This window comes from Equus asinus, chromosome 5 (assembly GCF_041296235.1).
Source record: "Equus asinus isolate D_3611 breed Donkey chromosome 5, EquAss-T2T_v2, whole genome shotgun sequence".
In the NCBI taxonomy this organism is placed as follows: domain Eukaryota; kingdom Metazoa; phylum Chordata; class Mammalia; order Perissodactyla; family Equidae; genus Equus; species Equus asinus.
Genome location: NC_091794.1, coordinates 22,432,937 through 22,459,118, shown reverse-complemented (window position 1 = coordinate 22,459,118; position 26,182 = coordinate 22,432,937). Strand labels below are relative to the sequence as shown.

General features: G+C 37.5%; 1 protein-coding gene across 8 annotated transcripts in view; it reads left to right on the top strand.

Annotated features, from left to right (window-relative positions):
* Nucleotides 1-26,182, top strand: part of GOLGB1 (golgin B1) — a 78,256-nt gene that overhangs the window by 33,760 nt on the left and 18,314 nt on the right. For all 8 annotated transcript variants that reach the window (XR_011503177.1, XR_011503176.1, XM_070508948.1 and 5 more), the window contains 4 exons: nt 9,708-9,822; nt 13,133-13,206; nt 15,232-20,429; nt 21,551-23,462. Coding sequence is in view for 6 of the 8 variants with exons in the window: in XM_070508948.1 (XP_070365049.1) it covers nt 9,708-9,822; nt 13,133-13,206; nt 15,232-20,429; nt 21,551-23,462 (7,299 nt within the window). In the remaining 2 variants the exon portion in view is untranslated. The remainder of the gene's footprint in view (nt 1-9,707; nt 9,823-13,132; nt 13,207-15,231; nt 20,430-21,550; nt 23,463-26,182) is intronic.

Genomic DNA, 26,182 nt, shown 5'->3' with positions numbered 1-26,182 from the left:
TTTGAAGATTTACAAAACGTGATATATACAAATATTGTGTGCCATTCATTGAGTTTTGTCAATAGTGTACACCTGTGTTACGCAAATCCCTATCAAGATATATTATATATCACCATCACCCCACAAAGTATCCTCATGCCCTTTTGCAGTCAATCCCAGCCTTTCCCTCCAGAGACGACCCATGTTCTATTTTTTCACCATAGATTAATTTTGCCTGTTTTACATCATATAAGTATAATCATATAATATGTGCTGTTTTGTGTAAAATTTCTTTCACTCACCGTGTTTTGAGATTCATCCATATTGGTGTCTGTATCATAATTTATTCTTTTATATTGCTGAGAAGTATTCCATTTTATGAATATACTCCATTTTCCTTTTGCATGATTGTGCTATAATTTCCTTTTGATGGTTACCTGGTCTTTTTCATGCTTTGGCTGTTATGGATTAAACTGCTATGAATAATCTCATACAAGTGTTTGTTTGGACATATGTTTTCATTTTATCTTCAGTAAATACTAGTTGAGGAATTTCTGGGCCATGGAATAAGGATATATTTAGTTTTATAAGGAACCGCCAGATTTTTTTCCCAAGTGATTGTATTATTTTGAAAATAAAATATATGAGAGTTCTAGTTGCTCCACATCTTCAACAAGATTTGATACTGTCAGTTTAAAAAATTTTAGCCATTCTAATGGTGTGTAGTGGTATCTCATTGTGGTTTCAATTTGCATTTCTCTGATGACAAATGATGTTGAACATTTTTTCTTGAGAATCTTGGCTATTTGTCTATCTTCTTTTGGTAAAGTATCTTTTCATTTATTCTCCTGTTTTAAAAATTGAGTTCTTTGTCTTTTTGTCATCAAGTTGTAGGAATTCTTTATATATTCTGAATGCCAATTTATTATCAGATATATTTGGTGAGTATTTTCACCTATCCTGTGGATTGCCTCCTATTCATTTTCTTCATGTCTTTTAATTAGCAGACATTTTAAAGTTTGGTAAAGCCTATTATTTATCAATTTTTATGGTTATAGTTTTCTGTGCCCTGTCTATGAAACCTTTGCTTAACCTCAAGTCATGAAGATGTTCTCTGTTTTCTCCCACAAGCTTTATGGTTTTAGCTTTCACAGTCAAACCTCTGAACATCAAAAAATTTTTGTGTGCAGAGTAAGATAAGGATCAAGGTTTATTTTTTCCCCTGTGTATCCAATTGTTTCAGCAGCATTTCTTGAAAAGATTTTACTTTCCTCATTGGATTGCTGTGGTACCTTGTTGAAAATCAAATAATTAATAGATCCATTTCTGAGCTTTCTATTCTGTTGTATTGATCTATTTGTCATTCCTTATGCCACTATCACATTGTCTTCATTATTGTAGTTTCTGGTTCGTCTTGAAGTCAGGTAATATAAGTCCTCTACTTTGTTCTTCTTTTCATGATTGCTTTGATTATTCCAGGTCCTTTGCATTTCCACAGAAAATATGCAATCAACTTTCTCAAGTTCTATTAAAAAAAGAAAAGCTGGATCGGATTTAGAATTGGCGTTGTGTTGAGTCTATAGAGGAGTTTAGAGAGAATTGACTTCTTAACACTACTGAACTTTTCAATCCATGAGTATAGTATATATCTCCACTTATTTAGATCTTCTTTCAGCAATGTTTTATCGTTTTCTTTGGAGTAGTTGTGCACATTTTAAAATTTATTCCAAAATATTTTTTATCTTTTGATGCTATTGTAGACGGAATTATTCTAATTTCATTTTCCAACTGTTTGCTGCTAATATGTACATATACATTGAATTTTGTTCATTAACCTTCTATTATGTGAACTTGATAAATATTCCTTTTGTTCTAGTCTCATTTTGTGGATTTCTTAGGATTTTCTATATAAACAATCACATCTGCAAATAGAGATAAGTTTTACTTACTCCTTTCTAATCTTTACGCCTTTATTTCTTTTTCATGCAACGGCTAGGATCTCTATTACACTATTTAAAAGAAGTGGGAGGATTGGGCCTTCTTGCATTGTTCCAGATCTTTGAGGAAAATGTCCCATATTTTACCAGTAGCTGTTACTAGCTTTAAGTTTTCTATAAATGTCTTTTATCAGATTGAGGACATTCCCCTCTATTCCTAGTTTGTTGAGAATTGGTATTGAATTTTGTCAAAGGCTTTTTTTAATTGATTGAAGTGATTATATGGGTTTTCTTCTTTATTCTGTTAATATGGTACAGTACTTTAATTTTTTAATGTTAAACCAACTCTGCATTGTTAAAATAAACCCCACTTGGTCATAAAGTATTATCCTTTTTATATATTAATGAATTTGATTTGCTACTATTTTGTGAAAGAATTTTGTATCCATATTCATGAAGGATATATTGGTCTATAATCTTCTCTTTGTTTTGTGGTATCTTTGTCAGATTTTGGTGTTAGGGTTATGCCGGGCTCATAAAATGACTTGGGAAGTGTTCTTTTCTATTTTCTAAGAGTTTGTGTAAGATTGGTATTATTTCTTTCTTAAGTGTTTAAAAGAATTTACTAGTGAACCATCTGGGTCAGGAATTGATAATGAATTGAATTTCTTTTACAGATATACAGCTAATAAGATTTTCTTTTTCATCTTGTGTCTGTTTGGATTTTTAAATTTTTTTGGAGGTTTTGACCATTTCACTGAAGATGTCAAATTTTTGTCATATGTTGGTTATAATATTCCCTTTTTATCCTTTTAATGCTTATAGGCTCTGTAGTGGTACCCACCCCCTACTCCAATCTCTATTCTTGTTTTTTTTAAATTGAGATATAATTGACATATAACATTGTGTAAGTTTAAGGTGTACAACTTATTGATTTGATACATATATATATTGAGGTATGATTACCACCATAGCATTAGCTAACACCTCTATCAGGTCACATAATTATCATTTCTTCTTTGTGGTGAGAACATTTAAGATCCAGTCTCTTAGCAGCTTTGAAGTATATATACAGTATTGTTAACTATAATCAGAATGCTGGTTAGATTAGATCTCCAGAATTTATTCATCTTCTAACTGCAAGCTTGTACCCTTTGACCAATATCTCCTCAACTTGTGTTGTCATTTTCTTTTTTTTTAATTAATTAATTTTTTGTTTTATTGAGGTCATGTTGGTTTATAACATTGTGTAATTTCAGGTATACATTTTCTGTATAGACTGCATCGTGCACACCACCAATAGTCTAGTTTTTATCTATCACTGTACATATGTGCCCCTTTACCCCTTTTGCCCTCCCCGCTTCCCCTCTGGCAATCACTTATCTATTCTCTTTATTCCTATGTTTGTTTATCTTCCACATAGGAGTGAAACCATATGGTGTTTGTCTTTCTCTGTCTGGCTTATTTCACTTAACATAATACACTCAAAGTCCCTCCATGTTTTTGCAAATGGGATGAATTTGTCTTTTTTATGGCTGAGTAGTATTCCATTGTATATATATACCACATCTTCTTTATTGATTATGAGTCAATGGGCACTTGGGTTGCTTACATGTCTTGGTTATTGTAGATAATGCTGCAGTGAACCTAGGGGTGCATAAGTCTCTTTGAGTTGTTGATTTCAAGTTCTTTGGATAAATGCCCAGTAGTGGGATAGCTGGGTTGTATGGTATTTCTATTTTTAACTTTTTGAGAAATCTCCATACTGTTTTCCATAGTGGCTGCACTTGTTTGCACTGTCTATTACCCAAATACCACATTTGTTTATCCATTTACTTGTTGATGGACAGAGTTGGGTTGTTGACAGTTTTTGGCTATTACAAATAAAGCCATGAATATTCTTTTACAAATCTTTATTTGGACCTAGGCTTGCTTTACTATCAGTGAATACCTGGAAGTGGAATGCCTGAATCATATGGGAGGTATTTGGGAGGATTTAAGACACTGCCAGACTGTTTTCTAAAGTGGTTTTACCCTTTTGCATTCCCACCAGCAGTGTATGAGAGTTCCGGGAATAAAACTCAGTTGGTAATGATATGCTATCCTTCTATTTTGTTGGACTCAATTTGTCAGAATTTTGTTTTGAAGTTTTGCATCTATGTTCATAAAGAATGTTTGTCCGTAATTTTCTTTTTATCTATGTGAGTAATGCTGGCCTTTTAGAATGAATTGGGAATATTCCTTCCTCTTTAGTTTTTTTGAAAGATTTTTTGTAAACTTGATATTATTTCTTCCTTAAATGTTTTGTGAAAACTCACCAGTGAAGCCATCTAGTCCTGGAGTTCTCTTTGTCGGAGCATTTTTCTGTACAAATTCTATTGTTTAGTGGCTATCTGTCTATTCAGGTTACATATTTCTTTTTTTTTTTTTCCCTGCTTTTTCTCCCTAAATCCCCCCAGTACATAGTTGTATATTTTAGTTGTGGGTCCTTCTAGTTGTGGCATGTGGGATGCCGCCTCAGTGTGGCCTAATGAGTGGTGCCATGTCCGCACCCAGGATCTGAACCTGTGAAACTAGGCCACTGAAGCGGAGCACACAAACTTAACCTCTCGGCCACGGGACCAGCCCCCTATTTCTTCTTGAATGAGCTTTGATATTTTATATGTTTTAGGGAATTTGTCCATTTCTTCTAAAGTGTCAAATTTACAGGCATAAAGTTATTCATAACAATCCCTAATTATCCCTTTAATATGTATAGAATCTTTAGTGATGTCACCTCCCCCATTCCTGATATTAGTAATTTGTATTTTCTTTCCTGTTCAGGTGAGACTGCCCAGAGGTTTGCCAACCTTACTGATGTCAGAAAAACCAGCTTTGGCTTCATTGATTTTCTGTTGTTCTCTGTTTTCTATTTTATTGATTTTTACTTTGATCTTTATTATTTCCTTTCTTCTGTTTATTTTGGATTTGATTTCCTCTTTTTCTTAGCTTCTTAAGGTGGATGCTAAGGCCATTATTTTGAGACCTTTCTTATTTCGAATATGGAGATTTTTACTATAAATTTCCCCCTAAAATCTGCTTTAGCAGCATCCCACAAATTCTGTTGTGTTTTCATTTTCACTCAGTTCAAAATACTAATTTTGCTTTTGATTTTTTCTTTGACCCTTAGGTTATTTAGTTTCCAGATATGTGGGTGTGATATGTCTAGAGGTCTTTCTGTTACTGATGTTTTTTAAAGCTTCAGTGCTTGGTTGTGTATCCTTGTTATTAGTTTAATTCTCTATGTGAGCCGCCTGGTTCCACGACCAGGAAACGAACCCAGGCCCAGGCAGTAAGAGAGCTGTATCTTAACCACTAGACCACCGGGGCTGGCTCTGTTACTGATTTTTAATTTAATTCGATTGTGGTCAGAGCACCTGCTTTTTAAACTTGAATCTTTTCGATTTGATTGAGACCTGTTTTATGGTCCACAATATTGTCCATTTTGGTAAATATTCCATGTGTACTTGAAGATAATGTGTCATCTGCTGTTGTTGGCTGGAGTGTTCTATAAATGTCAGTCGTGTAAGGTTGGTTGATAGTGTTGTTGAAGTGTACTATATCCTTGCTGCTTTTCTGCCTACTTGTTCTTTCAGATTATTGAGAGGAGTTTTGAAGCCTCAGATGATAGTTGTGGATTTAGTTGTAGTTCTATCAGTTTTTGCATCATGTATTTTCAAGCTGTATTATTGGGGGCTTAAACATTTAGAATTTTTATGTCTTGATTAAGTGACCCATTTATCATTATGAAATGACTTTCTTTATCCCTGCAGACATTCTCTGCTCTGAGATGTACTTTTGTCTGATATTAATATAGCTACTCCATTTTTCTTTTGACTAGTGTTAGCATGATGTTTCATTTTTTATTTTTAACTTATCTGTATCTTTATATTTAAAGTACATTGCTTATATGCAGCATAGAATTTGATCCTACTTCTTAGCCAATCTGTCAATCTCTCCCTTTTAGCTGGAGTGTTTAGACCATTTACATTAGTGTCGTTATTGGTATAGTTTTAAGATTCTCACTTTGCTATTTGTTTTCTATTTTCCCAACTGTTGTCTCATTCTTTTCTACTTTTCTTTCCTGTTAAAAAGTTGGCTGAGTATTTTTTATGATTCTATTTTTCCTCCTTTTCAGCTTATTAGCCGTAATTCTTTGTTTTGTTTGTATAGTGGCTGCATTAGGGATTATAGTCTACATGGGTATCATAGTTTACCTTCACATAATATGCTTCATGTATCAAATAAGAACCTTACAATCATATACTTGCATTTCTTCGCTCTTGGAATTTATGTTATTGTTGTTTTACTTATACATATGTTATAAACAAAAAACATAAAGTTTTATTAAAAATTCTATTTTTGTTTAATCAGTTACTTTTAAGGAGACTCAAATAATAAGAAAATAAATCTTAACTACCATGGCAGTTACCATTTCTGGTACTTTTCATTCTTTAGGGTAAAAAGTTGGCAGTCTTTTTCTGTAAAGGGTCAAATAGTAAATATTTTCAGCTTTTGGACAATATGGTCTTTGTTGTAACTACTCAACTCTGCCATTGTAGAGTAAGAGCAGACGTAGAACAGAGGGAAACAAATGTGCTGTGGCTGTGTTCCATTAAAAGTTTATTACAAAAGCAGGCGGAAGACCTCCACAGTTTGCCAGTCTCTGGTGAAGTTTCATATTTCCAACTGGTATCACTTTCCTTCTACCCGGAGGACTTCCTTTAACCTGTGTGTGTGTGTGTGTGTGTGTGTGTGTATGTATATGTGCAACTCTGCTGGTGATGGGTTCTTAAAGCTCTTGTATGTCTGAAGACATCTTTGTCTCTGCATTGTTATTGATAGATATTTTTACAAGCTGACTAACGAATTCTACATTGATAGTTTTTTTTTTCTTCTGGTGCTGTAAGGCTATTACTGTACTGTCTTTTTTTCTTGCATTTTGTTTTTGATAAGAAATCTGCTGTCATCTTTGTCTCCGCCTCCCCATTCCCCTGCCCCCCGCCCTCGGTGTTTTTAGGATTTTTTCTTTTTAAAGATTTAATTTTTTTCATTTTTCTCCCCAAAGTCCGCTGGTACATAGTTGTATATTCTTAGTTGTGGGTCCTTCTAGTTGTGGCATGTGGGATGCCGCCTCAGCATGGCTCGATGAGCAGTGCCATGTCCACGCCCAGGATTCGAACCAACAAAACACTGGGCTGCCTGCAGTGGAGCGCACAGACTTAACCACTCGGCCACAGGCCGGCCCCAGGATTTTTTTTTTTTTGAGGAAGATTAGCCCTGAGCTAACTGCTGCCAATCCTCCTCTTTTTTCTGAGGAGGACTGGCCCTGAGCTAACATCCATGCCCATCTTCCTCCACTTTATACGTGGTATGCCTACCACAGCATGGCATGCCAAGTAGTGCCATGTCTGTACCTGGGATCTGAACTGGCGAACCCCGGGCCACCAAAGCGGAACGTGTGCACTTAACCGCTGCGCCACGGGGCCGGCCCCCACTTTTAGGATTTTATCACTGGTTTTAAGCACTTGGATTATGATGTATCTTGGCATAGTTTTTTTCATACTTCTTGCGCTTAGAGTTCATTTGAACCTTTTGAATCTCTGTTTATAGTTTTCATCAACTTGGAAAACTTTCTGCCATTAATTAGTCAAATATTTTTTCTGACCCTCTCCCCTCCTTTGGGGACTCCAGTTACACATATATTGGATCACTTGAAGTTTTCCTAGAACTCACTGATGCTCTTTTAATTGTTTGGGATCCTTTTTTTCTCTCTTTCATTTTGTTAGTTTCTATTTCATTATCTTCAAGTTCACTAATCTTCTGCAAAGTTCAATCTGTTGTTAATCCCATCTAGTGTATTTTTTTATCTCAAACACTGTATTTTGTTCTCTAGAGGTTTAATTTGGGCTTAAAAAATATCTTCCATGTTTTTATTTGGCTTTTTGCATATGTAGAATGCAATTATAACTGTTTTAATGTCCTTATCTTTTCAATCTAACATCAGTATCAGGACTGGGTCATTTTCAATTGATTATTCTCTTCATTATGGATTATATTTTCCTGATTTTTTGCATGCCTAATAATCTTTTATTGGTTGCCAGACATTGTGGTTGCTGGATATTTTTGTACTCATGTAAATATTTTGGAGTTTTTTAATGGGATGCAGTTAAGCTACTTGAAAATAGTTGGTCCTTTTGGATCCTGCTTCTTTGATTTGTTAGGCAGGTCTCAGTAAGTGCTCAGTCATTCCTTGCTACTGAGGCAAGACCTTGCAGAGTGCCCTGCCCAATGCCCTACAAAGTGTAAGTTTTTTCACATTTGGCTATGGGAATAGGCACTCTTCCAAGCCCTGTGTGAGCACCACATATTGTTCTCTAATCTCTTCAGAGAGTTTTGGGTAGTTCAGATAGCCTTGGATAATTTCCTCATATTCATGTGCTGCTCTGTACTATGCTCTGTACTATACTAGGGTTTTCTCTTTATGCAGATCTCTCCTATCTGCTACTCTATTCTGTGAACTCTAGCCACTTTGATCTCCCTCCTCAACTCAGGGAGTCCACCAGGCTCTGCCTGGGTTCCCCCTTCTTGGGCCACAGCCTGGAAACTCTCTTACGGCCTTAAGCTTGGTCAGTTGTTGGCTCACCTTATTTCTTTCTGACCTCTCAGAGAGCACTGTAGAGTTTTGATCACATTTTGTCAGCCGATAATCTGCACTCAAACCACAAACTCTGGCCCATGGTAGGTACCCACCCAGTTCAATTATTTTTGTCTTCACTGGACTGCCTCAAGTCAGCCCTGCAAATGCATAGTTCATTGTTCAGCCAGAGATTTGGGCTAAGTTTATACATGGAATTTAGGGCTCCCCCTTGCTGAAATATTTTTCTCTTCTCTCTGATTGCCCCCCTCACATTCAGGCAGCTGTGTTTGTCCCAAAGTCTGTCTTCTCATTCTTCAAGCCAGAAAGACTTGTGGCTTTTCTATGGGTGTTTCACTTGCCCTGTGTAATGCAAACTGGGAACTTCTCTCAAGAAAGAAACCATAAAACCCTTACACTCATCCCTTTCCATTTCTTTAATCATCAAGAGAAGGTTTGGGGTGGGTGAGCTGTAAAGACCCTTAAGGCTCAAAAATTCTATACAGTTTTAAGAAAAACTATAAAGAATAATCCCCTTGGAGAAGGAAAACATATAAAAAGACATAAAACTAAAGATGTGGCATAATTAGATATTTGCATTTCATTAGGAAAACCAAACATCATGGATGCATAAATTAAGTGTGAGAGAAATTTAAGTGTGAGAGAAAAAAAACAATTATGACTCTTCTTCCTTGGTAAGGAATACATATTACTTTTGCCTCTGTTCTTTGGGAGCCTCTCTTCATGTTTAGTCTCCTTCAGGAGAATGATATTGTTACCAGGTGGCGTTAATCTAATTTTATAATGTTATTTGTTTGTGGACCTGAAAATGTTCTTTCTTATGCAGTAGACTTGGAATTTCTGTCTTTGTAATCCAGGCTTCAGTCTTAAATTCAAAAGCCAATGAATGAACTAGAAATTTATGTGAAAGATTTTCTATCTTCAGATAAAAAGCGTTACTTTAAAGATTGCCAAGGCAGATGAGTAGATGCTAATTTTAAAGTATTTTCATGGCTGGAGAACTTTTAGAAGACAAAAGTACTGGAGGCTATCTGGGCATTAGTATGAGAGTTTTTCGCTGGAGAATCATTAATTTGTTTCTTTCTACGATTTAGGCAGTCACTGAGGAGAATATTGCCTTTTTGCAGAAGAGAGTGGTAGAACTAGAGAATGAAAAGGGAGCCTTGCTCCTTAGTTCTATAGAGCTGGAGGAGCTGAAAGCTGAGAATGGTACGTATCAATGAAAACCATAATTCCCTGTCTTCTTAACCCACGAGTACCTCTACTTTTATCACTATTTGTATATAACGTGTAGATTCTCTGATTCTCTGATAATAAAGATCTTAGCAGAGTTGGTAGTTATCGAAGATAGGGTTAAAACACATTAAACAATTCGAGCACAATATCTATGTTTACATAAGTGTAACCTTTTGCAGTATGGCCTATAAATGCTGCAGAATTTCTGTATTATATTCATTTTGGAGTGGTCAAGGAATCTTCTAGGAAATATGGCTTGAATAGGTTCTTAATAAGATGATGAATTTTTAAATAGGTAAAATGAAGAAAGAAGGGACATTCCCGGTAATACATTTGTGGGATGAGGTATCAGAGATCAGTATCAATAAAGGTTCAAAGGTAGAAACCATGTTGGTTTTTTCTCATGCTGTGTACTGCTTAGAACCCGATCCCTTTCCGTTAACCTGGCTAATTGTTATTCATCTTTCAAGCCTCAAGTAGGGCATTATCTTTTTAGGAAGTTGACCCTGATCCTCCAAGGTTGAGTTAAATGCATTTTTGTATTTCTGTAACATCCTTGCATTCATTTTTTTTTTTTTTAAAGATTTTATTTTTTTCCTTTTTCTCCCCAAAGCCCCCCAGTACATAGTTGTATATTCTTAGTTGTGGGTCCTTCTAGCTGTAGCATGTGGGACGCCACCTCAGCGTGGTTTGATGAGCGGTGCCATGTCCGCGCCCAGGATTCGAACATACGAAACCCTGGGCCGCCTGCAGCGGGGCGTGCGAACTTAACCACTTGGCCACGGGGCCGGCCCCATCCTTGCATTCTTTTAACATTGTATTAAAATCGTTTGTTTATATGTTTATATTTTATACCAGAAGCTCTTTAAAGGTAAAGTGTAAGCTCTTCAAGGGCTGGGGCCATTTTTTTTCATCTTTGCTTTATTAACCTTTGCCAAGAGCTGGTATTGCACCTGGCAAATAGTGGCTGCTAAATAAAGTTTTGTTTGTTTAAACTAAACTTAGCATTTTATTGTATTGAGCTGTGTGTAAACACTTAGTAAGAATGAAGACATGCCTTCCATTTGTCACCTGCTTCACAAGGACCTTATGATTTTGGTAGCATGTAGTTAATAATGCTTTACTGATCTGTTTCATCCCTGATTAACTGACTACTATGCTTTATCTTCTAAGAGTGAGAATGAATACCAAGTAAAGTTTGTACCATTTTTTAAACTCTAAACCCAATATTTCCGGCTTAACCCTTTTACAGTTCCACTTGGCTCTCAACTGGGGATTATATACCTTTAGACTCTTCCCACCGTTGCTAATCCATAAAGAACACCACAAATTCAGCTCATTATTCAACCCACTCAAAGCACTTCTTTGAGACCTTATCCATGATGCTTATTTTGCAGACAATGCTTGTCACTGTCTTGTAGCTCATTATGGTTTACAGGTGTTAGGTGAGTTTCATTCTCTTTGTTCTTTTCTGTGGGGATGACTGGACTTAAAGTTTTCAGTATTAGTTTTTGTGCCTGGTCTCATAGGTTACCTTTGCTTTATATGTCGCGTTCTATTCAACTTACCTTTTGTAGTTTCATTTCTACCACTGTTCCTCTTCTTCAAATAATCTTGTGAAGTGTCTTAACATATTATATACTGTCTTGAATTCATTTGTTTCATGAATGTTCATTTATTCATTCAATAAATTTCTGTGGTGCCTTTCCTATGTGCCAGACACTAATCTAGTTGGTGAGGATGCTGCTCTGAACATATTAGAGGGGAAGACAGGCCATAAATGTGTATTTTAATAAGAAAATGTCAGAGAGTGATAAGTATTAGGATAAAAATAAAACAAATTACTGAAAATGTGCCTGGGGGAAGAGGAAAGCAGCATTAGAGTTCAAGCTGGGCCTCTCTGAGCACTTGAAACCTGAATGATGAAAAGCAGACAGCCCTGCAAAAAGGCTGAGCAAAGTGCATTCCAGGCAGAGAAAAGAACAGTGGAAATATCCTGAGGTATGAATAAACTTGATGTTTGTGGACAGAAAGAAGGCCAGTGTTTTGGGAGTGGAGTGAACAAAAATGGGTCAGTGCAAGAAGAGGAGGTTGGAAGATAAGTGGGGTTAAATCATGAGTGCCCATCTAGGTCATGCTAAGACATTTGGCTGTAGTGTAAAAAATACGCTTTTTCATTTTCTGTAGTGTATCTGTCTTAGCATCTCAGAAAGAGTATAAACTCCTTGGGGGCATATTAATACTCAATATTTTTATTTTCCAAGGTACTACTACCCTTTTTGGGTATATGCATTGTGATAGAACATGGGGTAGAACTCAGAAGACTGGATTCTGATCCCAGCTCTCTGTGCACTAGCTGTAGGTCGTGTCATCTCTTCATTTCCTCATGTGGTCATTGAGGAGATTGGATAGCTCCCTTCTGGTGCTAAAATTTGGGGTCTTTATGAACATGTGTAAAACAACATTGAAGGCATAATAAGTACTGTATTAATGTAAGATGTATATTGTGAACATAGTAGGGGTTATGGATAAATTAAGGCAAATTTATTGCCCTAGATGTCCCAAATTATGCCACAGAAATAGCTGCTGCTTATTATGTGCTCTGTCATCCTTCTCCTTTAAAGCCTTCCACTATTTATACTTCACTCAAGTTAGTTACTATCATCCAGTAACATTCTTTTTTATTATTATTTCTTTTTTTTTACAGTTTTATTAAGAAGTAATTAACATACATCACTGTATACGTTTAAGGTATACATCATGATGGTTCAATTTACATATATTGTGAAATGATTACCACAATCGGTTCAGCTAACATTCATCTTCTCATATACATACAATAAAAAGAAAAGAAAGGAGAAAAGAATAAAGGAAAAAAAATTTCCCCTTGTGATGAGAACTCTTGGGATTTACTCTGTTAACAGCTTTCCTGTGTATCACACAGCAGTGTTAGCTGTAGTCTCATGCGATGCATTCCATCCCTATTACTTATCTTATAAGGCAGTTTGTAGCTTTTGATCACCTTCCTCCTGTTCCCCCTCCCCACCCCGCACCTCTGGTAACCACAAGTCTTTCCATTCTATCTTATATCTCATCTTTTCATCTTCTCTTGCAATTTCTTTATCTTACTAAAATAAGCCTTTTATCTCCCCCAACCTGCTTTGTCTGTTTCTTTCCTCTTAAGTGTTTCAGACATCTCAAATAGCTTCACACACAAGCATGCCTCTGGTTTTTCAAACACTCTACGTATGTCTTCTAAGGATGTTTATTTTGTGACTTTCAGAAAAACTGTCTTGTCAGATTACTCTCCTGGAGGCTCAGAGTAGAACTGGAGGGGCACATGGAGAAGTCAGTGAGGTAAGTGATGTGTTCTTAAAATAACCAGAATATGAACTAGATCAAGAAGAGGTAGCCTCAAACCTAAACATTTCTGCACTTTTCTAATGTTGACAGAATTACATTACCTAGAAAGTGAGATTTATTTAAGAGAGTCATAATGGTTATTATTTTTCGTTTACTCTCATTTGTTTTTGAATATTTGGATTTTTTTTATTTGTCCTGAATCAACACAAGTACCTTAGTCACTTATTTGGGATTTGATAACCCATTTCTCACACTAGGTTGTCATTTATCTTGATTTATTTGCCCATCTCAGAAGTTTCTCAGTGAAGAGATTAGATAAAAATCTCTAGTTCCCTGCCATCAATTGGCGTTGTTTCACTTAGGATTATATTAAAAAGGGTATCTTTGGAGAACAATGCTTTTATAGAAAATTACTATAAGAGATGTGTGGTTGCTTAATATTCTGTTGATTTAAGATTATTATAAGTTCTGTTGTTAACTGAACTTGGTGGATATTGTAGGGAGCAGCAGAGGGCATGACTAAGGGAAGGAAGAGAGTGAGTGAAGTGGCATGACAGTTAGAAAAGAGGAAATAAGAATACTTAGGTAAGAGAGATCAAAAACGGAGTTGATATATTGAAGTCTCCTGGCAGAAGTGATGCCTTGACTATATCGGGTTGTTAATGTATGTAGGGATGGATAAATAGGAGTGTGACATGAAGAAATTATAAAAGAACTTTGTCCTGTTTGGGTCTTTAGAAATTTGCATGCAAGTACTACAGAGAGTAAAGAATTTTAAATGATTAAAAATAATACTCTGGGGCTGGCCCCATGGCGTGGTGGTTAAGTTTGGTGTGCTCTGCTTTTGTGGTCCAGGTTTGCAATTCTGGATTCCAGGCATGGACCTACACCACTTGTCAGCCATGCTATGGCAGTGACCCACATATAAAGTGGAGAAAGATTGGCACAGATGTTAGTTTAGGGCTAATCTTCCTCAGCAAAAAACAAAAAAATAATACTTATGAAATATGATGAGATAACTTTTCTTAAAATAATAAATAATTCTAAAATAGTATTTTTTTCTTATTCAGTGGCTGAGAATGATACCAAGATAATAGCTAATATTCGCTGAGTACATACTATGTGCCAGCTTCTGCTAGTAATGACAGAGCTAAGATGTGGACACAGGTAGTCGAACTCAGAGCTTGTCCTCATGGCCACTACATTATTTGACAATCCTATGGAATTTTTTTTCTCCCATCAAGTTGAAATTTTTTTCTGGGGGGGGAAAAAAGGTGCTGACGGCAAAGGTGGAGATTTTATTGTGTACGCTGCCCCCAAACTCATTTAATACGATACTAGTTAAATTTACTATGAGAGTCACTGATTTCATTTCACAGGAAAACAACTAGAGAAAGAATTTTTATGGATTGAACAGTCTAACACAGTAATCTTTGTAATAATTAATAACTTGGTAATTATTTTGTCAAAGTCCATAATTTCATACCCAAGCCCCAGCAGAACTCCTTTTTAATTATTTGATCCTGGTAATTTATCTCAGTCTACTTGTTTGATAATCTACTTGTCTGTTATTGGCTATCTTGTCAAATATTTCTCATTTCAATGGATAGTTTAGGAAAAGGAATCCTATAACTTACTCTTTGGTATGGGATAAAACAAAAATTTAATTCATTTCGTGCTTCTCTTTTTATTTTTAAGCAGCTCTTAGGAGAAACAAGTAGAAGTTTTAATCTTAAGAAGAAAGTTTCCCAAATAAGGAATGTCTAGAAAATGAGTTGCATGTTTCCTTAGGTCGTATGAATTTGGCTTGACCTCAGCGCAGGATTGACACGGTACCCTTAAAGGTCCAATTTGAGAAAATGAAAACTGATTTTAAAAGTATGTGGCAGTTTTATGGTAGGAAGTAGGTTTGGACTGAAAAATTTCAGGTTTTGGAAAATGCACAAAATACCAGATTTCAGTTAGGCTGTTTCATAAAAAACATTTGATTGAGGCTTTTCTTTCTTTTTTAAAAAATAGATCAGCATGGTTGATATTACCAGGCTCAACAAGAGCAGCTCTTCTGCCGAGGAAAGTGGACAAGATGTTCCAGAGAACACATTTTCTCAGAAACATAAAGAACTATCAGTTTTATTGCTGGAAATGAAAGAAGCTCAAGAGGAGATTGCATTTCTTAAGTTGCAGCTCCAGGGCAAAAGGGCAGAGGGGGACACTGAGGTCCTTGACCGGAAAGAAATGAAGCAGAGAGAGAGTGGAGGAATATCTCCAGTTAGAATGACAGAATTGCCTGAAGATACAGGCCAGCATTTGCCCCCAGTGCCAAAAGAAGAGGGCAGGCTACCAGCAATTGAAAGAGAAGAGCAGATGAGCACTACACATGAACATAGAACATCTGAGGAAATATCTCTAAATGACAGTGGAATGGAATCAAAATCAACAAAGCAGGATGATGTTGATAACCTCACTTCTGCTGTACCAGAGATTTGTCAGTGTCACCAGGATGAATTAGAAAGACTAAAAAGTCAAATTTTGGAGCTTGAGATAAGCTTTCGTAAAGCAGAAGAAACCTATGAGAAAAATTTAGATGACAAAGCTAAGGAAATAAACAACCTAACCCAGTTGATTGAAGAGTTTAAGAAAAATGCTGAAAACACCCACAGTGCATTCGCTGCTTTGTCTGAAGAAAGAGACCAGCTTCTTTTGCAGGTGAAGGAGCTTAGTGTCATAACAGAACTGAGGGCTCAGGTACAACAGCTGGAAGTGAACCTTGCAGAAGCAGAAAGGCAAAGGAGACTGGACTATGAAAGTCAGACTGCTCATCACAGCTTGCTCACTGAACAGATCCACAGTCTCAGCATAGAAGCCAAATCTAAAGATGTGAAAATTGAAGTTCTACAGAATGAACTGGATGATGTACATCTTCAGTTTTCTGAGCAGAGTACACTGATAAAAAGCCTGCAAAGCCAGCTGCAGACAAAGGAAAGTGAGGTGCTTGAGGGGACAGAACGTGTGAGGGACATCTCCAATAAGATGGAAGAGCTTTCACAGGCTCTTTCACAGAAGGAACTTGAAATAGCAAAAATGGATCAACTCTTACTAGAGAAAAAGAGAGATATGGAAACTCTTCAACAAACCATTGAGGAGAAGGATCAGCAAGTGACAGAAATCAGCTTTAGTATGACTGAGAAAATGGTTCAGCTTAATGAAGAGAAGTTTTCTCTTGGAGTTGAAATTAAGACTCTTAAAGAACAGCTGAATTTATTATCCAGAGCTGAAGAAGCAAAAAAAGAGCAAGTGGAAGAAGACAAAGAAGTTGTTTCTGACCTTAAAGAGAATTATGATGAGTTGAGCTCAGCAGGGCTAATAAGTAAAGAAGAACTTCAGCATGAATTGGATGTTGTAAAGAAAGAAAGTGAACAGAGAAAGAGAAAGCTCCAGGCAGCTCTTATTAACAGAAAGGAACTTCTACAGCGAGTTAGTAGATTAGAAGAGGAGTTGGCCAAAGTAAAAGATGAATCTAGGAAAGAGATCTCGCTCAATGAGAGTGAGGGGGGGGAAGTGGAGGAAGATAAGGAAAGCAAAGAAGACTCAGAGAAATGTGTGACTTCTAGGTGCCAAGAAATAGAAATGTCTTTAAAACAGACAATATCTGAGAAAGAAGTGGAACTGGAACACGTGAGGAAGGATTTGGAAGAAAAGGCAGCAGCTGAAGAACAGTTACAGGCTGTGGTCAAGCAGATGAATCAGAACCTGCAAGAGAAGACAAACCAAATAGATTTGCTCCAAGCAGAAATCATTGAAAACCAAGCAATTATCCAAAAGTTAACCACAAATAACAAGGATGCAGGTGATGGAGAATCAGCAGCACCTGTAAAAGAAACAGTGGCAATCAGTCCACCTACTGCAGGCGGTGGAGAACACTGGAAACCACAACTGGAAGAAAAGATATTGGACCTTGAAAAAGAAAAGGAGCAACTTCAGAAGAAGCTACAGGAAGTGTTAACCTCTCGCAAGGTGGTTCTAAAAAAGGCACAAGAGAAAGAAAGACATCTTAGGGAGGAGCTAAAGCAACAGAAAGATGACTATAATCGCTTGCAAGAACAGTTTGATGAGCAAAGCAAGGAAAACGAGAACATTGGAGACCAGCTAAGGCAACTCCAGATTCAAATAAGGGAGTCTGTAGACAGAAAACTCCCGGGCACTGACCAGCAGGAACCAGTCTCTCCCACTCAAGGTTTAGAAGAACCTTTATTCAAGGCCACAGAGCAGCAACTTGCTCAACCTGTTTCAAAATCTGACTTGTGCCCAGACTGGTCTTCTCAACCTGAAGATGCAAGTGCTCTGCAGGGCAAGACTTCTATTGCCCAGATTAAGACCCAGCTGCAAGAAACAGAGGCTGAGAAAGAGGAGTTAGAATTGAAGCTTAGTTCTGCAACAAGTGAGCTTACTAAAAAATCAGAAGAGGTGTTTCAGTTACAAGAGCAGAGAAGTAAACAGGATTTAGAAATCCAAAGTCTGAGGGCAGCATCCCATGAAGCTGAAGCCCACGCAGAGAGCCTCAGGCAGAAACTGGAAAGCTGTCAACTAGAAATTGCTGGATTAGAACATTTAAGAAAATTACAGCCTGAACTAGATGAATTGCAAAAACTCATAGGCAAAAAGGAAGAAGAAATTGGATACATTTCTGGACAGCTTAGCGAGAAGGAAAAAGCCCTTACTAAAGTGCAGACAGAGATAATAGAACAAGAGGATTTAATTAAGGCTCTGCATACACAGCTGGAAATGCAAGCCAAAGAACATGATGAGAAGATAAAGCAGATGCAGGTGGAACTTTGTGAAATGAAGCAAAAACCAGAAGAGACTGGCGAAGAAAGTAAAGCAAAGCAGCAAATACAGAGGAAACTGCAAGCTGCCCTTATTTCCCGAAAAGAGGCACTAAAAGAAAACAAAGGTCTCCAAGAGGAGTTGTCTTTGGCTAGAGATACCATTGAACATCTCACCAAGTCCCTGGCAGATGTGGAAAGCCAAGTTTCTGCTCAAAATAAAGAAAAAGATATACTCTTAGGAAAGTTAGCTCTTCTTCAGGAAGAAAGAGACAAACTCATTGCAGAAATGGACAGATCTTTAATGGAGAATCAGAGTCTCAGCGGCTCTTGTGAAAGTCTGAAGTTAGCTCTGGAGGGTCTTACTAAAGACAAGGACAACTTAGTGAAGGAAATTGAATCTTTGAAATGTTCTAAGATTGCAGAAAGCACTGAGTGGCAAGAGAAACACAAAGAGTTGCAGAAAGAATATGAAATTCTCCTGCAGTCCTATGAGAATGTCAGTAATGAGGCAGAGAGGATTCAGCATGTAGTGGAAACTGTGAGGCAAGAGAAGCAAGAACTATATGGCAAGTTAAGAAGCGTAGAAGCAAACAAAAAAGAGACAGAAAAGCAGTTGCAGGAAGCTGAACAGGAAATGGAGGAAATGAAAGAAAAGATGAGAAAGTTTGCTAAATCTAAACAGCAGAAAATCCTAGAGTTGGAAGAAGAGAATGACCGGCTTAGAGCAGAAGTACATCCTGCAGGAGGTGCATCTAAAGACTGTATGGAAGAGCTTCTTTCTTCCAATTCCAGCATGAAGGAGGAACTGGAAAGGGTCAAAACAGAGTATAAAACCCTTTCTAAGGATTTTGAGGCTTTAATGATTGAGAAGGACTCTCTAAGTGAAGAGGTTCAAGGTTTAAAGCATCAGATAGAAGGTAACATATCTAAACAAGCTAGACTAGAGGCCTCTGAGAAACATAATAACCAAATGGATGTCATTGAAGAGGCGACACAAACTGTCCCAGGTGAGGCTAATGAGCAAGACTTTCCAAGTATGAGCATAAGGCCTGAATATTCAGAATCTATTCAATCAGAGAACAGTGCCAAGCCTGACATAAGTGCGAATGTCAGCTCACATGATGAAATTAATAACTACCTGCTGCAGATTGATCAGCTCAAAGAAAGAATTGCTGAATTAGAGGAGGAGAAGCAGAAAGAAAAGGAATTTGGCCAGACTTTAGAAAATGAGAGAAACACTTTACTGAGTCAAATATCAGCAAAGGATGGCGAACTAAAAATGCTTCAGGAAGAAGTAACCAAAATAAACCTGTTAAATCAGCAAATCCAAGAAGAACTTGCCAGAGTTACCAAACTAAAGGAGACAGCAGAAGAAGAGAAAGATGATTTGGAAGAGAGGCTTATGAATCAATTAGCAGAACTTAATGGAAGCATTGGGAATTATTATCAGGATGTTACAGATGCCCAAATGAAAAATGAGCTGCTAGAATCTGAAATGCAGAACCTTAAAAAGTGTGTGAGTGAGTTGGAAGAAGAAAAGCAGCAGTTAGTCAAGGAGAAAACTAAGGTGGAGTCAGAAATACGAAAGGAATATTTGGAGAAAATACAAGGTGCTCAGAAAGGACCTGGCAATAAGAGCCATGCAAAGGAACTTCAGGAGCTGTTAAAAGAGAAGCAGCAGGAAGTCAAGCAGCTGCAGAAGGACTGCATCAGGTACCAAGAGAAAATCAGTGCCCTGGAGAGAACTGTTAAGGCCCTCGAATTTGTCCAGACTGAGTCCCAAAAAGATTTGGAAATAACCAAAGAAAGTCTGGCTCAAGCCAATGAAAACCGCAAGAGGGCCGAAACCGAATTAGCTAGCTTCAAAGTAGTGCTAGATGACACTCAAAGTGAAGCAGCAAGGGTCCTGGCAGACAATCTCAAGTTGAAGAAGGAACTTCAGTCAAATAAAGAATCGGTTAAAAGCCAGATGAAACAAAAGGATGAAGATCTTGAGCGAAGACTGGAGCAGGTAGAAGAGAAACACCTGAAAGAGAAGAAGAATATGCAAGAGAAACTGGATGCTTTGCGTAGAGAAAAAGTCCACTTAGAAGAGACGTTTGGAGAGGTTCAGATTACTTTGAACAAGAAAGACAAGGAAGTTAAACAACTTCAGGAGAATTTGGATAGTACTGTGGCCCAGCTTGCAGCTTTCACTAAGAGCATGTCTTCCCTCCAAGATGATCGGGACAGGGTGATAGATGAAGCCAAGAAATGGGAGAAGAAGTTCAGTGATGCTATTCAAACCAAAGAAGAAGAAATTAGACTCAAAGACGAGAATTGCAGTGTTCTCAAGGATCAGCTTAGGCAGACGTCCATCCATATGGAGGAACTGAAGATCAACATTTCCAGGTAAATGAATAATAACTTTTTTTTGCTCTTCTGAAGGTAATTGAAGGCAAAGAAAGTCTCTATTTAAACTATTTCTATTCCCTTTAATATTGTGGGACTAATTTTGGCTTAAATTCCCCTAGAAGATTTATTTTCTCTCACTTCTGACTCTCTCTCTCTCTCTTTTTTTTTTTTTTTGCAAATTACTTTCTGCTAAAACTTGTATTAACATGGAAATTTCATGTCTGCTTCTCCTCCCATCTTTCTTTTGACAGATCGCTTAGATTTCTCCCTTTTCATTTTCATTTTCATTACCCTTGTCTGGATTTTTACCACGGGACTCCCAAATTATTGCCTTTGCCTCCTAAATGATCTCCTCTTTTCTATTCCCCATCATTTCATACTGCATATGCCTGTTAGAGTTCCAAACTCCAATTTTATGCCACTTTTCAAGCTCAAGAACTTACAATATCCCCCACAGTTTTTACTCCTCCACTTTTAATAGAATCCTTGTGTTCTGAGACAGGCTTCCTCATTGTCTCTTATACCAAGATTATTCCTTTAAGGGGCCAGGCATTAGCTTGTCTGGAGCAAAGTAAACCAAAATAGGGGAAAGTATTACTTTTTAGAGTGTCCAAAGCCATGTCACTAAGATAAGCAACATACTTTGGAGTTTTTGATTTAAATATATGAATCCTTAGGCTCTGTATCTTTAATACAGAGCATTCCATAGAATTAATAGCTTTTTTTTTTTTTGAGAAAGATTAACCCTGAACTGACATCTGCCGCCAATCCTCCTTTTTGCTGAGGGGAAAATTGGCCCTGAGCTAACATCTGTGCCCATCTTCCTCCACTTCATATGTGGGACACCTGCCAGAGCGTGGCTTGATAAGCGATGTGCAGGTCCGCACCCGGGATCCAAACCAGTGAACCCCGGGCCGCCGAAGCGGAGCAGGTGGACATAACTGCTACGCCACCGGGCTGGCCCCCTTAATATCTCTTCATTAAAAAGATGAATATTTTCAATTATGAATATTGATTATTTTGTAGATCTGAGTACATGTTGTATTATGTGTTCCTTAAGCATCAAGTATTTTTTCCTTGAAATCTGTAATTAATGACCTTCTCTCCTTTTCTTCTAGGCTTGAACATGACAAGCAGGTTTGGGAGTCCAAGGCCCAGACAGAGGTCCAGCTTCAACAGAAGGTGTGTGATACTCTAAAGGGAGAAAACAAAGAACTTTTGTCCCAGCTAGAAGAGACTCGACTTCTGTACCACAATTCTCAAAATGAATTGGCTAAGTTGGAATCAGAACTGAAGATTCTCAGAGACCAGTCGATTGATTTAAATAACTCTTTAGAAAAATGTAAGGAAAATAAAGAAAATTTGGAAGGGATCATAAAGCAGCAAGAGGCTGATATCCAAAATCATAAGTTCAGTTATGAACAGCTAGAGACTGATCTTCAGGCCTCCAGACAACTGACCGGTAGGCTACATGAAGAAATAAACTTGAAAGAGCAGAAGATTATAAGCCTGCTTTCTGCCAAAGAACAGGCAATCCAAGTAGCTGTTGCTGAACTGCATCAGCAACATGATAAACAAATTAAAGAATTGGAAAATCTGCTGTCCCAGGAGGAAGAGGAGAATATTGTCTTGGAAGAGGAGAACAAAAAAGCCGTTGACAAAACTAATCAGCTTATGGAAACACTGAAAACCATCAAAAGGGAAAACATGCAGCAGAAGGCTCAGTTGAACTCCTTTGTTAAATCCATGTCTTCTCTCCAGGATGACCGAGACCGCATAGTAGGTGACTACCAACAGCTGGAAGAGCGACATCTCTCTGTAATCTTGGAAAAAGACCAACTCATCCAAGATGCTGCTACTGAGAATAATAAGCTTAAGGAAGAAATTCGATGCTTGAGAAGTCATATGGATGATCTCAATTCTGAGAATGCCAAGCTAGATGCAGAACTGATCCAGTATAGAGAAGACCTGAACCAAGTGATAGCAAGAAAGGACTATCAGCAAAAGCAACTTCTTGAAGCTCAACTTCAGCAGAATAAGGAGCTGAAAAGTGAATGTGCTAAATTAGAAGAAAAGCTGAAGGAGTCTGAGGAAGCGAAGGAGGATCTGCAGAGGTCCTCTGTTGCCCTACAGGAGGAGAAACAAGGTTTATCTAAAGAGATTGAGAGCTTGAAAGTATCTATATCCCAACTAAAGAAACAGTTGACAGCCTTGCAAGAAGAAGGTACCTTAGGAGTATTTCAAGCCCAATTAAAAGCAAAAGAAGAAGAGGTACAGAGGTTAAATACTACCCTTTCCTCCTCTCAGAAGAGGATTACAGAACTGGAAGAGGAATTGGTTCGTGTTCAGAAGGAAGCTTCCAAGAAGGTGGGTGAAATTGAAGATAAACTGAAGAAAGAATTAAAGCATCTTCATCATGATGCAGGGATAATGCGAAATGAAACCGAAACAGCAGAAGAGAGGGTGGCGGAGCTAGCAAGAGATCTGGTGGAGATGGAGCAGAAGTTACTCATGGTCACCAAAGAAAATAAAGATCTCACGGCACAAATCCAATCTTTTGGAAGGTCTATGAGTTCCCTACAAAATAGTAGAGACCATGCTAACGAGGAGCTTGATGAACTGAAGAGGAAATATGATGCCAGTCTGAGGGAGCTGGCACAGCTGAGAGAACAAAGCCTCTTAAGCAGAGAGAGAGATGCTCTTGTTTCTACTGCTGCATTTCCAGTGAACTCCACTGAGGATAATAGCCTGCCTCACCTTGAGAAACTTAACCAACAGCTTCTATCCAAAGATGAGCAACTGCTTCACTTGTCCTCACAACTAGAAGATTCTTACAACCAAGTGCAGTCCTTTTCCAAGGCTATGGCCAGTCTACAGAACGAGAGAGATCACCTGTTGAATGAACTGGAGAAATTCCGCAAGTCAGAGGAAGGGAAGCAGAGGTCTGCAGCCCAGCCTGCAACCAGCCCAGCTGAAGTACAGAGTTTAAAAAAAGCCATGTCGTCACTCCAAAATGACAGAGACCGACTAGTGAGTGTCTCATTTTCTCTTTCTGATCTTCATGTGAGAGTTTTTGAACCTTTTTTAAAATTGATTTTCATTTCTATGGAAAATAGAAAAGGATAAACAAATTCTTATATGTCTTATCTGCGCACTCCAGGACCATATTATTCATCCCACAGGTTCTGTTTGGTCTTAGAGAAACACAGAAACATTACTTAAATTTCTTTAAATCTGTCATTACCATTTTTTAAAAAACTACAAATTTCCTTTGCACAAAACTCTCCATTGGTTATAAAAGGACCAAGAGATGGAGAGCTGTTTTATATATTTTATACACACACACGTAAATGTTTCCAGAATTTGTCATAGTTTAATTGAACAAAGATATAGGGATCACTCAGTGCCTTTTTAAAGTGACAGTTCAACAACAGATCATCTGGTAGAATTAAGGGTAGGGAGGACTCAGCTTGTCTCATACTTATGTATAATTCAACCCTGATTTGTCAAAAAAAAGTTAAATGCAAAAGGGGCTAATTTAAGTAAGTCTAAATGACTATTTAGTAAAGTTTTATTTGCAGACTGAATCATTTACTCGCTTCCTACTCAACTTTTTTTTCAATCTGAGAGAAAGATAAGGAGGAATCTCTAATGCTAAATTTTTGCTGCTTTTCGTAAGGTCCAGTAGTTTAATCTAGGTCTTTTGTTCTGAAAACTTTCAGGTCATCAAGATTTAGAGGCAAAAACTGGAACTCTATGAGCCCAGCCTGGTTGTCAGGGGATTCTACTTTGTGACATTCCTATCTTCACTTTCATGACAGTCTCTTAACTCTGTCAAGGCCACGTACTTAGGCCAAATAGGAAATAAACTGAGCTTTAAAAGGCTGGATTTTCCATTTTTAAAAGAGACCCTGTGCCCAGAATATGAAAATTCTAGTTTTTAAGATTAGCCCTAGTAAAAAGATCATTTCCCCTAGCTATAAAGTCTTTGTGCAAATTTTTCTTTTTCTTTGTAGGTGATGTGTTCTTTCGTGTTACTCTTAATATCCAATATTTATACACAGATCTTTTCCCTCTTTTAATCTAACAAAGCCCCCTTTTCAGCTGTGGTTTTGATGTCAATAGAATTTATGCATATTTGTGTTATATTTTTTAAATAGTTTGAGTTCATCTGACTTTGTCCTAGGAACCTACCTTTTGTCATTGCTTTCAGAATGCAAATGTAAAGTTTTCATCAGGATAGTATATACCTCAAAACAGTAATTTATAGCACCCAGGTGTTGGTTATCTTCTAAGTGAAGATCTTTTTCATGGAAGCTGTTAGGATAGATTCTGAATTAACTATGTTTCTTTCAGTGAATTGCTTTACTATTCTTATCTATTGTAAACACTAGGGACTAAACTTTGTATATCTCAACCCCGATTTCACATTTTTGTTTGCTGGATATTTACAAGTCAAGCCAGCATTTTTTTATTTCCATGTTTGTCTAATTCATAGTAATGTTCTTCTGTTCCATAAGGCTATGATTTTATTTCATTTAATTGCCAAAGTCTAACATTTCTTTATTCACAACGTGCCTCAAATTTCTTTTTTTTCCCATCATCAATATCTTAGGTAGGGTAATTTCTGAATACCTTACCCTTAAACGGTTTTAATATTGCTGCTCCAGTTTGTCACCTCTCCAGTACATTTTATATCTTGTTGCTGAATAAATCTTTCTGAAACTCCTCTTTCTTATTACTGCATGATTCAAAAACCTTTAAAAGTTGTACTATCTCTAGAATAGGCTCCTAAGCCAATTCAAACCTCTTAGTCTGGCAGTTAAGACTATAATTTGTCCTTACCTTCTTTCCAGCCTTCCCTTTTATTGTCCCCTGCTCATCATCTTCATTCCAGCCAAACTGATCTACTCAATATGGGATAGTCATATCTAGTACCTCCTACTTATCTGCAGTACCATCCTCTCAACCAAAATGTCCTCCCAATTTTCATTTTTTGGGCAAATATTTCCCACTCTATAGAGGTCACCCCAGAGCTCAAATCCTCTGGTTACATTTCCAGATCACTTGATTGTCTGTTACCTTCTGTTTGTTGGGGTGTGTGCACGCGCATATGTGTCTGTGTGTTTAATTTCTGTACACTTATTTTTTATTTCCCCAATTAGGTTGCAAGCTCCTGGGAAGTAAGTGTCATGTCTCATACTTGTTTGTATTTCCCATGGTTTTTAGCATCAGGGTAATTAATCATATGGTAGGTAATCAGTAATTGGTGGTCATTCTCTATATTTGTGGTTGTTACTGAGAACGCTGTTTTCTCCCTTTTATAATACTGTCACATAGGGGAGTTATGGGAACTTTTGAGCCTGAGGCTGTTACCTCTGCCATGAATGAATCGTAAAGCCTGGGCAGGGTTATAAATCGCTTGAGGGCCTGACAGTCTGACTCAGTGATACCGCATACGTGGTCTGCTGGTCTGCTGAGGCCTTCTGCATACTTTCTGAATGGATTGTTGACTGTCTATCAACTCTTCTTTTCCACATATTTTGTTTTCAGTCTGTCTCATGGGCATTGAAGTTTCTAGTCTCTCAATCACTGGCTGTGTGTACAATAAATATATTTTATTTCAACCACTGTCAGTGTAAACATTCAGCATAGACCAACCATTTATCACCTCTGCCTACAGCACGCTCTTTCCCTCAGGACCACCCCAGAGATGATTTAGGTCTAAAAGGGACTTAGGTTACTTTGGT